The 16,069-nt window shown below is 39.4% G+C and overlaps 1 protein-coding gene across 1 annotated transcript in view; it reads right to left on the reverse strand.

Moving 5' to 3' along the window:
• UTP20 (UTP20 small subunit processome component) overlaps nt 1-13,928 on the reverse strand; it is a 72,018-nt gene extending 58,090 nt beyond the window's left edge. The window contains exons 1-11 of the mRNA XM_075274627.1: nt 13,760-13,928; nt 12,053-12,133; nt 10,200-10,266; nt 9,311-9,443; nt 7,851-8,039; nt 5,346-5,427; nt 3,130-3,267; nt 1,974-2,129; nt 1,012-1,158; nt 785-919; nt 178-255 (exon numbers count right to left, since the gene is read on the reverse strand). Of these exons, the coding sequence (XP_075130728.1) occupies nt 178-255; nt 785-919; nt 1,012-1,158; nt 1,974-2,129; nt 3,130-3,267; nt 5,346-5,427; nt 7,851-8,039; nt 9,311-9,443; nt 10,200-10,266; nt 12,053-12,133; nt 13,760-13,804 (1,251 nt within the window). The 5' untranslated portion in view covers nt 13,805-13,928. The remainder of the gene's footprint in view (nt 1-177; nt 256-784; nt 920-1,011; nt 1,159-1,973; nt 2,130-3,129; nt 3,268-5,345; nt 5,428-7,850; nt 8,040-9,310; nt 9,444-10,199; nt 10,267-12,052; nt 12,134-13,759) is intronic.
• Nucleotides 13,929-16,069: the final 2,141 nt, after the last annotated feature.

Raw genomic sequence — 16,069 nt, forward strand, 5'->3', positions numbered from 1 at the left:
CTTGTCTTGCATGTTATCTAGCAGTCATTAGTATTCAGCCAAACATCAGTCCTACCATTTAAGCTCCTCTTTGTAGTTAGCCTACAATAATAGCCTAGCCAAGGCGGTGGCCATCACTGTGAGTTTCGTCCCCAGCGGTAGGCGCTTACCAATCACACATTTATCAGTAATACTTGCCTGTTCAAATTGCCTCATGTTGAACATTTTTTCACAAAAATCCAAAAGTAACACCCTTGGAAAGTCACTTTCAAGAACCTACAAGAGAAGATAAGATAATCCTTTAATAGTCCCACCTTGGGGAAATTCACATAATGCAATATGCACTCTGGTTATTCATTGCACTTGATTCCTTTATCACTCCTCTAGCTGATTGTTCCATAAAATTGTGAAAATAATGTGAATATTTAGTTATATACATAGAGCTAACTATACAGCTTTCATTGCAGATACACAGAGGCCGTGGCTTCATAGCCCACCAGGGTAACATCTGCATACAGTATATCTGTATGGTTTCCTCATGTTTATACGGCACCCGCTCAAACATAGGTTGATTCATTTCCTATAAAACTAGCTCAGGCATAATATGAAAATATGACTGTGTGATCCCCAAAGTACATAGTGTGCGATATGAGTGACTGGCATGGAAAACTAACAATATAAAGTAGAAGAATAAAAAAATGCATTATGTACAACACAATTTGCAAAACTTTACCTTGTTAGATTTAATTTGCTGAAATTTTAATATAGAAATATAGAGATGAATATTTTGAGCCATGTAATATACCTTATTAACAGCTCCTTCAATGTCAGAGGCTGACAGAGAGATGTTTTCATCGAGAAGTAAAGTAGATATAATGGAGAGAAGTTTACTGCAGCAAGATGATGAGATGTGTGGGACTCGCAGCATGTCTGTTAAGGTCTAAGAAGATGAAAACAAAATAAAAATCAATCATACACAGTTCTAGTAAAATTAAAGGTTTAGCAAGCTGAACAGAGTCAGGATGGACTTACCATACATACGCGCTCTGGATGGGTGACCTTTGAACCCTTGCCATGTTCTACCAAAATAGCTAAGGCGTCCAGTACCCGTTCGATTTGATCTGAACATTCAGCACTGTGATCCAGAGTCATTTTTCCAGCTAGTTCCGTAAGTGTATTCTTCAAGAAGAGAAACACATGTTAATACTACTATACTCCACACAATGTGTTCATCCCTGTACATTACAGTTTCCACAACAAGCACTTACAAGAGCAGATTTGCGATATTCTCCACTAACCACAACGTCCATTAAGGCTAGTTCACACGGGGCAAGAGGGGGCGGATTTTGGTGCGGAATCCTCCTCAAAATCCACCCCTTCACAATATAGGTCTACGTAGACCGTTAACGTTCTTTTTTCCGCTAGCGGTTTGTTCCCACTAGTGTAAAAAAGAAGCGAGCTGCCCTTTCTTCAGGCGGATTCCGCGGCTGATTCAGCGTCCGCCTCATGACAGCACCCTCCAGACTAGGCCTATTCATTTGGGCTTAATCCAGAGTGGAAAGCCGTGACGGAATGTTCACACGCGGAATCCCCGTGTGAACTAGCCTTAACATTTAGAAAATAACTTCAGCTCGGTAGACATTTTTGCCTTGTTTGATGTATTTGCTGAAAAAAAAACATCTCCCGAAGTAGTGTAAAATAATAAGCAGAGTTTGCTATGCTTCTAAAAATAAATATAGCTCCGAACATACAACTAGTTCAAAACTTTGCATATAACAGCATGTAAGGCAAATGCATTCCCAGAAAATAGAATGCTTGGTTAACAAAGAGATGGGAATTGGTGTGAGTATAATATCACAGGTTCACTGCTCCACTAGCAAATGTCTACCATCAACGTGAAGACATACAAAGGGGCGTGGTCTATGCTTTTGATAGTTGAACTGATGGTTTCTAATCTGTAAATTACATTTTTATTGCTTCATGTGAGATCATACCTGGATGTTACTAAAAAGGGGTTCAAATTGTTCTTTGTGGATATATAATGTTGCAGAATCCACAAAATGCTTGAAAACCTCTCCCACCAAAGTCCAAGGAAGCGACTCCTCCTTCTCGGTTACCGGTCCCATCTTCTGCAGAAGGAGTTGCATTGCCTACCAAACAACATAGTCAGAAAGTTGCAGATAAAGTAACATTTATTAGGCATGATCTACGGTTAATCAATTAAACATGTGCAGACTATGTACACATCTGGAAAGAATGTAATTCTAAATATTGCGCTCTTCTATCTACACAGCGTATATGACGATACACTGTATGTCTCTAAAGACATACCGTAATCTCCACCCATATACTACTACAGCGGCCACAGTCCTTGGGACAGACTGTTATCCAGCTGGATGCAACCCCCATGTCAGGCTCTTTGCTGTTACTACAAAGATTTAGCCCTTACCGGAAACAGTGAAGTGTCCCCCAATTTTTGAGGAATTTTGGGGTCACACTGGACTAACTTACTACCCTATGGTTCAAACCAGGAGTGTGCTGCTTTCCATTTTTGCCTTCCGCTACATGATCTCTACATGATTTCTGCCTTCCTCTACAGGCCAAATTCACTTAAATGGAACGGAGTTGAATATTTGCTCCAAATTTAGTGCCCGTAGACACTGCTGCTCAAGTAAAGATTGTGTAGGCAACACAACATTCTATGACTATGTTACCCCTTTATGCTCACAACTGGTAAAGATCCCAGAAGTTAGACCCCCCCCCCCAGTCAAAACTAAAATGATTTTATATCCTAGCAATGAGACGGGATTAATCATTTAATTATGTGTATATGTTTCTCGCTCCATAAAAATATACCATATCATAAAATTCATTAGAACATAATTTTGTGCTGATTAAAAACCACACTCACAGTGAAAGAAAGATTAAAAAAAAAAAAGTTGACATTCCCTTTAAATCATACAGTGTAAAGGGTTACTTATTATATAATGCTTATAATACATTTTATAGTACTGTATTTGAGTAAGATAATAGTTAGGAGAGGGAGGCATTCTATAGAAATTTTCATTTCATAGCTGTTGCCTTGGGCAATACTTACATACTGAACTATGAGCACATGAACATACATTTCTTTCTGAGGCAGTTCATTACCTTATTAGCACAAGAGTGGAACATGTTTCGGACACCTTTACACATCTCAAATAGCAGCTGCCCCAAACCATCAGCCTTCTGGGGATGTTCCTTGAGATCCAAGAGCATGCAGTTAAGTAGTCCATTCAAATCAGACACCTAAAAACAGAAAACCAGTTTACAATACAGTAGAAGGGTCAAAATGAAAAATACAGAAATGTGATAACATATACATGGATGATATAAGAAGCAGTAGCCCTCCTAATGGATGTCATAGGACGCATAGATAGAAAGTGCATTCATGGGACATATTACAACTATGCACTGTAAAAGTAATACAAGTCAACAGTAAATGGACAACTATGTAACCTAAACATAACTATGTAACCTATAAACATCACTTACTAGAATGTTCAAAATAGGTATGGTCAGATATTATTTGCAGGATAAAGTTCCTTGGATGAATGGAATCCATGAAAAACACAATAATCTCTATTTTTTCACGGATCGGACTCTCAGATGTGTTTTCACCTGATTTACCATTGATGTGAACAGGTCCATGAGAAAAACCAGAACCCACGTAGACCTCAACCATTTCTCCCTTTTTTTTTTATTTAACAAAATTTTGTGTAGCCTAACAGCATCTTTGATTTCTAACCAGCACTTGGAAAATAAAACCTGAAATGTAATGGAACACAAAGAAAACACTGACACTACATTTTTTTCCGGAAGAGTAACAGACATAATGCTAAGAAGTCACTAGAAAAGCAGGGAAACCATTACTATAATCATCTCCATTTATAAGTAGAGAATCTAGGGTTTCGTTTTTACAGTGTTCAATGTGTGGCAAAAATGACATGTTCCTTATATTCATCGATACCAAATGTGCATAGCCTTTTTTGTTATGTTTTAATAGGTTTCCAAATATCCAAAACTTTAAAAAACGCAATTTTTTTCATTTTCATATTCTATATATTCAAATCTAGTTTTCATTTCTACTATTAAAGGGGTATTCCCATGTACATAATCATATCTATACTTGTAGATAATTAAAAGTTAAACATTTTTGCAAATATAAGTAATTAGAAATTCTGCAGAGTTTTAAAGATTTTCTCTAACTTTCTTAGTGGTGATGGTCTTTTATCTTGATCGGTTGCCAATGGTTACGACCACTAATGCAGAAACTTTCTATGGTCTGGGACTTGTCAGGAACCCAGCTCTGATTTTCTTATTGTAGCTGGGATATCAGACAGGGACACTACATGTATCAGAAGATATCCCGACCACAATAAGGAAATCTTGGCTGATTTTCTGACCTTAGAAAGTCTCTGCATTAGTGGTCGTAACCATTGGCAACTGATCAAGATAACAGACTGTCACCGCTAAGAAAGTTAGAGAAAATCTTTAAAACTCTGCAGAACTTTTAATTACTTATATTTGCAAAAATGTTTAACTTTTAATTATCTACAAATTTAAAAATAATTATGTAGATGAGAATACCCCTTTAAGCTCACTTTTTATTCATACTTTATTTTTGGATGGCAAAGCAGTTTTTTTTTATCTTTTTTTACCGCTATATATTATTTTCCTATACCCAGCCAAGGAGCCTCCAGTTCAGAAGACCCCCGGCAAAGCGGACAGTGTTGAAATGCCGGGACTTTTTTCAATGCGTAAAAATGTTTTCACAGGTGTCTATAATGCCGGAACTCATGTTATTGTCACCTCTGTTGACACCCCTTTATTTGGACTGGTTCTGTACCTTGGTAAAGGTTCATAGCATAACACAATGAATGTTACTATCCCTGGTATCCCTGGGTGCAATATACTACTTATACACACAGAGAAGCTTTGTCTATTAAAGGGAAGGATGCCAAGTGGAACGAATCATAATCTGACACAGTTGAGTTGCAGTAACAAATCACAACCTCTTTGTTGATGGATTTCCTTTAGTTCTGGCTTTGACTTAAAGGAATTCTCTAAAACTTTTACAATGCAGACGACTGTGTGCAGTCATAGGAACACAAGATACATAAGTGTAGCAATATAAGTAGAGAGTAAAGCCACACAACTCTAAAGCCTTCTCTCAGGCCATGGGCGGGCATAAATGTCTGCTTTGCATAGCAGATAAAGGTTTTTTCCGTTCTTTGGCAATTTACACAACAGTAAAAATCTGGAAGATGCTGAGACAGCATAGTAAATGCATGCCATATGACTATAACAGATCATCTTGATCTTACCTTCCTCATTAAGAATGCAAAGCTTTCTGCTGCAAAGTTTCGGATGTGCTCTTTTTGGTGAGCCAACAGTGTACTGGATAAGCTAAAAGAAAGAGAAGTGTCTATGATTCTGGAGGCAATAAATATCAAACGCTTAAAGTTTAATGGAATATTAATTAATTAAATATAAATAAATAAATAAATAAATAATAAAATAACACTTTAAAGGGGTTCTCCAGGCTAAATTTTTAATGTTTAAATCTACTGGGGGCAGTGAAAAAAAATAATAAAAATAATACATACTCACATGTCCCAGTTGTTCCATTGTCGTCCTGCGCCTCCGAGTTTATTTACTCTACCGGGTCTCTTCTGGCATTGTTGTGAAGCAGGCCTCAGGAAGAGGACCTGTCATGTCTAACGCCTGTGATAAACAGGACCTTTGCTGATTGGCCTCAGTGGTCACGTGACCACTGAGGCCAATCAGCGGCTTCAGCACAACACCACGGGAGCAGATGAACCCGGCCAGCACAGGAGGACAACAGAGCAATGGGGAAAAGTGAGTATACTTTTTTTTTTTTTTTTTTCCACTGCCCCCAGCTTATTTAAACTGTAAAAGGGTTGTCCATTTTTGCTTGAACAACCCCTTTAAGGGTACAAGGTAGTTTTGGCCTTAAGGCCTGGAGACTTTTTCCTTACCCACTTTCCAAAATTTGTAAGGGGGAGTTGACACTACCATTAGTAGTATCCATTACTAACATCCGTTACAAAATGTTAACAACGGACGCTAACAGTCATAAATGCATTCAAGTCCTATTGTTTTCAATGAGAATGAATCTGTTTTGTTTGTTTTCATCAACTTTGTCACATGTCCATCATTTTAAACAGACATAACAGAATGTGTTCATTCAAAATACCAGACTTATGACGGATGTAAAGTGTCTTTTTCTGCACATGGTCGGAAAGCAGAACAAAAAATAATTATTCAAAAATAGGGGCACTACAAAAAATGGACAACAACAGACACTAACTGATATTAATGTGTTAAATGGATCAGTTAAAAAAAACTAAAATGTTAACATATCAGCTAGTGTCCATTAATGTCAGTTATGATTTTTCTTTTTTTTTTTTTTTAACGAACCCTATCAGAACGGACATCCAACGGTAGTGTGAATGCCCCCTTACTTTTCTATTTTTCAGCAGCAATCCAACACTTTGTTAAAAGTCCAATAACTTATTTGTAAGCCATTAAAACCCATACATACAAGCAGAACGGCACAAACATATAGAACCCATTCAGTGCACCTCTGTTGAGCACTGGCTTACATGTTTCGTGACGTAACGTGTTATTACCAAGGCAGGTATAAACCACCACCAGCCCCCTCTCCACGCATACAAATGAATGTAACAAGGTACTATACAACATTTTATAGCACTATTAAAAACATATAGACAAGAAACAAAACCTCACTTATATGTCATAGTGCAAGATAAGATCTATATCGTAGTTCAGACCTGGTGGGTGAGCGGTATCCTAAATGCTTCTCTATTGAGCACCTCACACCTATAACCTCTTCCTGCAATGGCAGATTTACCTAACGTGCTCCAGCATTAGATGCCTTGGTCAAACATGACATCTATTTATTGCAACTCATAGGCACCACTATGTTTGATGAAATCGTTGTGCCTGGAACAAGATCCAAGGGCACCGATCCTACTGAAGACTCCTAGGCCTGTGTTCTGCCTACTTATATTAAAGACTGAAATCGTGTTCACATCTGAATTGGAGGTTCCATTAGGATCCTACAGTGGTGATTCAGTCAAAAATTGTAGTTGAAATGGTCCTACATGCAAAATGACAGACTCCCCCATTAAAGTCAATTGTGTATTTCAGGAGCTGTTTGGGGGCCGGATTTACATTTTATTTGATCTTAGAACTGAAAAACAGATAAGTTAACATAGTCTTATTCTGCTCTCAGTCCATATGACATCAAACATGCACTTGTTGCTAATATAGCTGAGGAAATAACCATATGACACTCAGCAAGTACCATGCATGGGTCGTACTTGTTATAGAGGACCATTTGCCACCTCCACCAACTGTTTGCATCCGTTCCTGAGCAACCAATGATGTTAGTTTCAACACAATAATGCTCTCTACTACCAGGTGGGTTGTCCTTGGCTGGAAAAGACAGACAAGGACCACCCCCGATGAAAGTGAATAACATAAAATGCTTGTTCAGGAACGTTGGAAGCTATATATAAAATAAAAAGTCAAGTGTGGCAGAATAAGTTGAGCGGAACCTTTTGAAGGATGTAAAAAAATAGTTGGAGTTGGTGAAAGGTCCTCTTTAATATACGGTATGACCCATACACAATACTCAAAATGCCTCATAGGGCTCTTTGGCAACTGTCCAGTGCAGCCAAGTTCAGTTTGTACAGGAGGTTAAGTCTGGAGGGAGACTTTAATAAATTAAATACTACCAACTATGTTACAAGATCACATTAGCTCAAGTAGCAGGTAAATACCTGTATATTTCTGGCATGTCCTTCACCATCATTCTCCAGAGGTATTTGTACAGGTAAGATAAGGATGTAAAAGCCCATTCTATTCGCTCAGTGTCCTTTGTGTCAAGCAAGGCAGAAATTGCTTTAAAAAAATCTTTAAAATGTGGATAAAAGTCAGCCTGAAGATCTCGAGCCAGCTGAACCACCAGACTAAATGGTAAAAGAAGAACATATTGTTAAACGACAATAAAGAATACATCACAAGTACACAGTATAGTCATTTATGTATAGGAATGTGTGAGAAGTGTACACTATGTACATGCTACAAATGATGTGGATAATGTGATTTAAGTGACAATAAGGTTACATGCTGCAGTCATAAGAAGGGAGCAGCTCTCTCGGGGCTTCTATTAAAGAGGGCAGTCTAGCTTGGGGACTCTGTTTCTATGCTGTCTTATTAAATCCCCACTCCAGCACATTGTATGATTTTTTAGCCCTGTAGTTTAAGGCATACTAATGTATAGTCATTCACCTGGTGCATAGTTTGTTTGTTTTTTTAAATGTAGATTGTGATCCACATATAGTGCTCACAATGTACATTTCTTTTTTCCTATAGGTATTTCTTTGGAGTATGGGAGGAATACCACGCAAACACAGGGAGAACATACAAACTCCTTGCAGATGTTGTCCTTGGCAGGATTTGAACGCAAAACTCCAGCACTGCAAGGCTGCAGTGCTAACCGCTGAGCCACCATGTTGCCCCTTACCTGGTGCATAGTTAATAATGATCGACAGTCTAATATGCCATCTCACACAGCAAATTTATTCTATGGAAGTCTATGAGAGCCTGGAAGTAATGCGCTCATAGACTTACATAGAAACCAGGGACTCCCAGCTGGAGTGTGAATAGGCAGCTCAGCCTGCCAATCATATGACCACATGAGGAACCCTCTCTAAAGCTGAATAATGATCACCAGGAGTAACTACATCATTGACTAGACTAGGCATCTGTATACTTTGTACTACAGGGATAAAAATATATTATAAATATCCAGAGTGGGGCTTGAGGTAAACCCCTTTGATGGAGGATTTCGCAAGACAAAGTAGCAAGTGACAAATTAAAAAGGATGAACTGTCTAAGATCAATTTAAGCAAGTAATATGTAAGCTCTATGTAAGGATGTAATTCATCATTAAAGTCTATATACCATGGAGATAAGCTGATATCAGCAAGAGCATGTGGTCAATTTCTCTGTGAGCACTGGGTGCCAATTATTGGACATAGTAAAATAGTGCACAGAAGGCATATGCAAAAAGGCAACAAATGAGCCTTTTAACACAGGGTTTGGTACTTGTTAGCACCATTTAGAATTAGAGTCAGCTCATGAATATGGATCTTAGAAGCAGTACAGTTTCATTATTACAGAGAAAAGAAGACTGAGCCCCTTAAGTACATAATAGATTTTGATGGTTTGTACATACTCAAGCAGGGGCTGGTAAGCAAGGCTATTCTTCACTTGCAGGTGTGTCTTCAAGCTTTGCACTATGGCATTCTGGTGGTAGACCAGCAGGTGGAATGACTGGCATTTGCTGGACACTTCCTTGTAGAATGTAACTGAACAATAAACAATTAGTCTGTATTAATAAGAGACAGGATGACTGGAGCCATTTCATATAATGCAGGTCAGCAGGTAAGGTACATGAAAATTAAATAAAGTCAACAAAGTTCTGACATAAATGAAGGCTGAATACAATGTATCCAATCAGCTTAATGATTCATTGCCTATGCTGTACTGAAGTTTCCCGTTTACTGTCAATCCACTTACTATTTACCAGGATTACGGTATGTCACCTGAAAACCAGCAAAATAGGCGGCCACAGATGCTATAGCCCTCTAATAATAACTAACCCACTGCCTTCAATGGGTGAATGGGGTCTGGGAAATTAGGCTCTGTTAATGGCTTATAATAGAAACCATGACCTAGACAAGAATGAACAGATACTAGGGAACATAGATGTTTCTACATTACTTATAGTAATACAATATCATTACAAATGTAGTAAGTACAGCATCAGTAGTTACAACAGTACTAACTTTAGAAAGAGGTAGAGTAATCTATCACACAGACATGCACAATATATGTCTGAGTGGCTGTAGGATCAGATAATAGTCAGATAGGTTGTAGTCACGATGTACGTCATCTTATGGCCTATATATCATTGCTGGTCCTTCAAAAGTTCTGTTTTAAACACTAGTTCCTGTTGTCATTATGTGTGGCCTAACATATTCTCTTTTTTTGTGTCACTATAGGTTGCAACTTTCGCTTAACAAAGTAACGTACTGTAATATAAACCGTAAACATGTACATACCAAAATTTTGAGTGAGGTTGAGATCTCTCCATTTCTGAAGCCCTTCATAGAAATAAGTCTCGACATCCTATTTCCACCAGAAAAAAAAAAAGCAAAATACAGAATTTTATTTAAAGACATAGAATAATAATGGTATACCTCCAGTTTTAGAAAAGACACATTGGAATTTTCATTATTGGGTTTTCAGCACTAAGATGCAAACCATGTTTCATAGAATCTACTACAGCCATCATTGCAGCTTCACCCAACTGGGGGGGGAGGTGTGTGTCTTGAAAACAGATTCAGTATTTTCCTGGAACTGGTGGTATGCTTGTAGTCTTTAAGCAACAAACATGTACGGTAAATACTTTTACATGCTACCTTACAGATGAGTAAGGCTTCTTTCGTTACTTCTATCTGCCTTTACCTAAATTTTTGAAGTGCTTGAAAAACCCCTTTAAAGGATGTATGGTACAGTTGGGCAGCAATTTATTTACCTTTCCTATTAAAAGAAATATGTACACTCAGCTGAGCCAAGTGTGCGTGTTTATGTTGGACAATAATGAGTATTTTGTTGATCTGATGTGTATAACCAGTTTAACGACTAACAATAAAAAAAAAGTAAAGGAAAAAGCAGTTACATATGGGCAGGCTGACAATGCTCTAAAGCAGGGGTAGGGAACGTACGGCTCTCCAGCTGTTGCAAAACTACAACTCCCAGCATGCATACTGGCTCTGCTGTTCTGGGAACTCCCATGGAAGTGAATGGAGCATGCTGGGAGTTGTAGTTTCATAGCAGCTGGAGAGCCAAAGGTTCCCTACCCCTGGTCTAAAGTCTGCTGATCAGGAAACAAACATGGACCCAAGATGATCAATCCTTTATTAGTATGTAAATAAATCACAGTAAGGGTAATTTCACACAGATCTTTATGTAGATGGATTTTTGAGGTGGAATCCAGCTTAAAATCTGCATCACTTATATCCCATTCATTTCAAAGGGAGTCAGTAGCAGATTTTTTTTTTTCAGTACTACCAGTAGGAGTTGGAGTACCCTAGTTTAGTTATAAAACTAACTATAGTGCGTCAGTACAGCGCCCATAGCTGTGTATACAATAATAAACCGCCCCTGCCTTCCCTAGGGTAGCTCTGGCTGAAGTCCTGGCCGGCTCCCCGTTTCAGCAACTGCATGACCTCCTGCAGCTGCTGAAAACTGCATCGACGTACCGGTACATCCTTGTAAAACAAGACAGGGACCGCCCGGACGTAAATAGTTTATGGGCATTCGGGCATTCTAGAAGAGATTAAGAATGGATGGCAGGATCCTCTGCTAATAACATACAAGGATGAGGTTACTCACATGAGACTCATTGGATTTGTTGAATTATGTCTTAGCTTAGCCTTCCAGTCTCTCAGTCCTAAGAGGGTATTCACACTACCGTTGTTAATGTCCATTGCTGTCTCCCATCATCATGCATGCAGGACTTTATCTTTGGTTACAAAGGTAAACGACCATCATGGAAGACAGCTTCTGTCATGTTGTTTACAAAAGTGTCAATGGGAATGGACACAGAATCAGTCTGTGACCATTCTCTGCAATATTTTAATGTAAATTGCTGTCATCCTATGATGGAAGACAGCAAGAGACATTAACAATAGTAGCGTGAACAACTATCAAAACGTCAGTCATTTTTCTCAGTGGCAGTTACTTTTTGCCCGCCCACTGCACAAGGCCTGTAGAGAAACGTATTTCTGACTTTCTTCAGTAGCTGGTTAGTGCTGCTCTCCATAATCCTATTACAGAGGTTACACTACATTATACAAAAAATGTTTTACCTACTTGATCAAACAGATTACAGATAAATACTCCACCTTACCTCTGAATAGCTTTCTGTCCTGTCAATGCGATGTATGATGTCAATGTTCACATTTGCTAATCTTTCAGAAAATGTCAGAAACTGAACAAAAATAGAAGAGAAAAATATAGACAATGTCAAATCTGTGCAACACATTGCAAACATGTTATACAGTATATTAGTAACTCATCAGTCAAACATACAAGCAGTTATAAAACGTATGATTAAATAATAAAGTCTAAGAACATTAGAGGGATTCAAGCTACTAACATCTATGAAGTATCCAGTAGACAGGTTAAAAAATGTTATATGTGAGGAGATACAACTGCTGCGATGATCACTCCCCAAATAGCAACTGTAGCAAAAAGGTATTTGGGCATTTCAGTCACATGCACAGTTTGGCTAATGTAGAAGCAGATGTTCTGGGGATTAGAAAAATCCCAAAACATAAGAATGAGGGCTCAGTGTTGCCCACTTGAAAGTCGCAGTGATCATACCAAAATTCTATTCAAATGCCATAGTTTTGTTCACATTTGCAACCGTTTGTCCGTTGTTCTGGTCCATCAGAGGAAAAGAACAGCAGACACGTGGATCGCTAAAACAGCAGTATTCAATTTACTATAATGGAAACCAACATATGTCTGTTCTTTAAACTGATAACGGCAGACAAAAAAAGAGGGACTTGCAGCACTTTTTTGTGTTATGATTTTCAGCAGTCACTGCGATGGAGTCTCCAGAAACTCCTACACAGATGTAAACTAAGCTCTAAAGACTCATGGAGAAAGCAAAAATTACCAAAGAGACTGAACAGTATGCGCACGAATGACCTGTGCTCCATTCACAATTGGACACAGGACCCCCATTCTCATGATCAGTGGGGATCTCAGCACTCAAACCCCCAATGATAAAATATTTAACATGTATCCTAGGGGTAGGTAACATTCAGCACTCCAGCTGTTGTAAAACTACAACTCCCAGCATGCATACTTGCTGCACTGTTCTAGGAACTCCAATGGAAGTAAATGGAGCGTGTTGGGAGTTGTAGTTTCACAGCATCTGGAGTGCCAAAGGTTGCTGACCCCTGGGCCTATGGATTGGTGATAAGAGTTTTTCACAGGATGAGCCATTAAAAACTTTTCATATCTTTTCTTTACCTATCCCCATACACAATTTTTCCATAAAACTAAACACTGAATTCAATATTTGGAGGTATAGGATAAGAATGTGGGTGACCGCTTCAAAGGGACTATACCTTCTGAAGATGTCCAGTCCCCAAGAGCAGAACTCAGAAGGCAGCTGTGCGCTTTCTTCACAACCAATATGTCTATGAGTAATAATATATCCATAGAGACTTACAGTCACCTACCTTAGTATGGGCATGATGTACAAAAACAAATAGCGCTGTCCCTTTAACAGGTAAATTATCTTACAGCACTCTGTCCAAAAGACACCATTATAAGGGAGCCTGCTTACATTGTACATTATATACCAGTGAGATCATCTGCACCCAGTCTATACAATCGTGTATCCCCACAATATCCCTGCAGGTAAGTACACACGTGCACTGTTTACTAAGGCAGGAAACACATGATCTATTCGGCATCTGCTGGGACTTGTAGTCCTGCAGATCCAATCCTTCCGTGTCCCCCATTAGAGTCTAATTTAATTGCGATTCTCAGCAATCTGTGTGTGTCCTGGCAGTAGATACCACAGTCACTATTACATTACCTTAAACGTGTTCTCGGTCTTGTGGTGAGACGACTTTGTCTTCATGGTTGATGAGATGTACGGATCTCTATCACTACAAGTATGGCGGAGTGACTGTGCCTTAGTATATTACTGTATTACACGTTCTCGTGTACAGCATAAACACGTTGCTAGATACTGGAAGCCGCCATGTTGCCTCAAAGAACCAAACAGGATTTCCGGAAACTCTAGTTGCCAACCACTGTAGCGTGTGTGCTGGCGGCGGTCGCCATCTTGTGATTGGCGGCATCGGTTTGCGAAGATTGAAAACAGCGCATGCGCTTCAGTAGGCTGTGTATATCGCAGATAGTTGATAGGCTGTTTGGCATTATGCAGAAGCATATTCTCCTGTGTATAGTAGATGTATTATTATAGATGTACATGTGGGCCTGGAAGTAGCACTTATGTTTTTAATATGGATTAACTGCGAGGCAGATTTATCACGGCCTTCATTAGGCCCAGTATAATGTACTGGGAAGCTGGAAAAAAATTCAAAGATTTTAAGAAAAATTGCATTTGTGTGACTTTCTTACGGGCTTCGGTTTTATGACGTTAACTGTGTAATCAAAATTATATGTAATGTAATGTAATCTGTATTCTATGTTTCAGTACGATTTCATGGATACCTAATTTATATGGTTTTATTTAGATTTTTACCCCTTAACAAAAATCCAAAACTGTGTTAAAAAATTTTTTTTTCTAAAAGTCGCCATGTTCTGACACCCACAACTATTTTATGCTTTGTGTACGGGGATGCATAGAGTTTCTTTTTTTGCAGGGCAGGGTGTAATTTTTAGTTATACCATTTTGGGGATTGTCTTTTGCTTTGATCACTTTTTATTAAAATTTTTATCAGCGGTAAAACAGTTAAAAAACGGCAGTTTGCCACTTTTGACTTTTCTACGGCGTTTACCGTATGGGAAAAAATATTTTTATAGATATGTAGAGCGGGTGTTTTCAGACACAGGGATGTGTAGGTGTTTTACAGTATTTAAAGGGGTTGTCCCATCACAAGGATCCTATCTATACTGCTTGTTAATGTGGATGTAAGACTTTTCCTAAATACACTGCTTCAGCAAAACTGCTTTGTTTGTCCACTATCTTACTTTATTCAATTCATTATTGACAAAGCCCTTGTCTTATCTGCTCAAAAGTCAAGTTATGTATCTGCCTGCTCTCAGGGGGGAGGGAGGAGGGGCTAAGTGCACAGGAGCCAGCCTGTGTCTGTAACTATTCCTGTGTCTACACCACGTGACCTAGCTTCCTGCTTTCAGATAAAGGAGGGGGGAAATGAGTGCTGGAGCTATTATATATTTTTAAAGCTTTTTTTTTTTAACTATTTTATTAGTCCGTTACCCCTCAGGGGGCTTGAACCTGCAGTCATTAGATTGCAATTCCCATAGACGGCAATACAACTGTATTGCCGTCTCTGGGACTTTCTGGATATTACTATTGCGACTGGGAGGAAAGGGGCCGCCAATACAGACCCGGCATCCACTGTAATAGAGAGGCGGATGCCGAGGAGGGTTAGACGCCAGCACAGGTGCCGGGGCCTGCAACATCGCTACGCTCCTGCCCTGCATGAAGCCAGAAGCGGCAGGAGCGATGCTGCTATTCCCGAGGGGGGGCGGAGGAGCGGAATAGCAGCACCGCTCCTGCTGCTGCTGGCTTCATGCAGGGCAGGAGCGTAGCGATGTCGCAGGCACCTGTGCCGGCGTCTAACCCTCCCCGGCATCCGCCTTTCTATGACAGCGGATGCCGGGTCTGTATTGGCATTGTGAAGGCTGGGGAACTGACTGGTCTCACCAATGCCTAGCTGCATCGGGAGCGTACACGCAGGGCCAGTGGCATAGAAGCGACGTCATTTCGCCGCTGGCTTTGCATATGTAACCCAGCCCACCAATGACGCAACAAAGCAGGAAGAAAGAAGATTTTACAGCAGCGAAGACTGGTGAGTATGCGACGTGGGAATACCCCTTTAAGTACTTTTATATGTCCACAAAGTCAAAGTGTACATCCATCTCACCCTATTATCTTGACAATCCTACTGGGAAGCCGGATGCAATGGAGACTCCAACCAGCTCATATCAATAAGGACAGAGGAATCCAGCGTCGTCCAGGTGATATAATTAAAATATAACTTTTATTCTTCTCTTGTAAAAAGGTTACATGGTAATAATGCGGAGTAAAATAAGGATGTACTGACATAATGCGGATATGCGTTTCAGAACGTATCTCGTTCCTTCTTCTTGGCATGAAGAATTCAGTGCACTGTCGGCCTTCTAGCGGTAT

Source organism: Leptodactylus fuscus, chromosome 5 (genome assembly GCF_031893055.1).
Source record: "Leptodactylus fuscus isolate aLepFus1 chromosome 5, aLepFus1.hap2, whole genome shotgun sequence".
Taxonomy (NCBI): Eukaryota; Metazoa; Chordata; class Amphibia; order Anura; family Leptodactylidae; genus Leptodactylus; species Leptodactylus fuscus.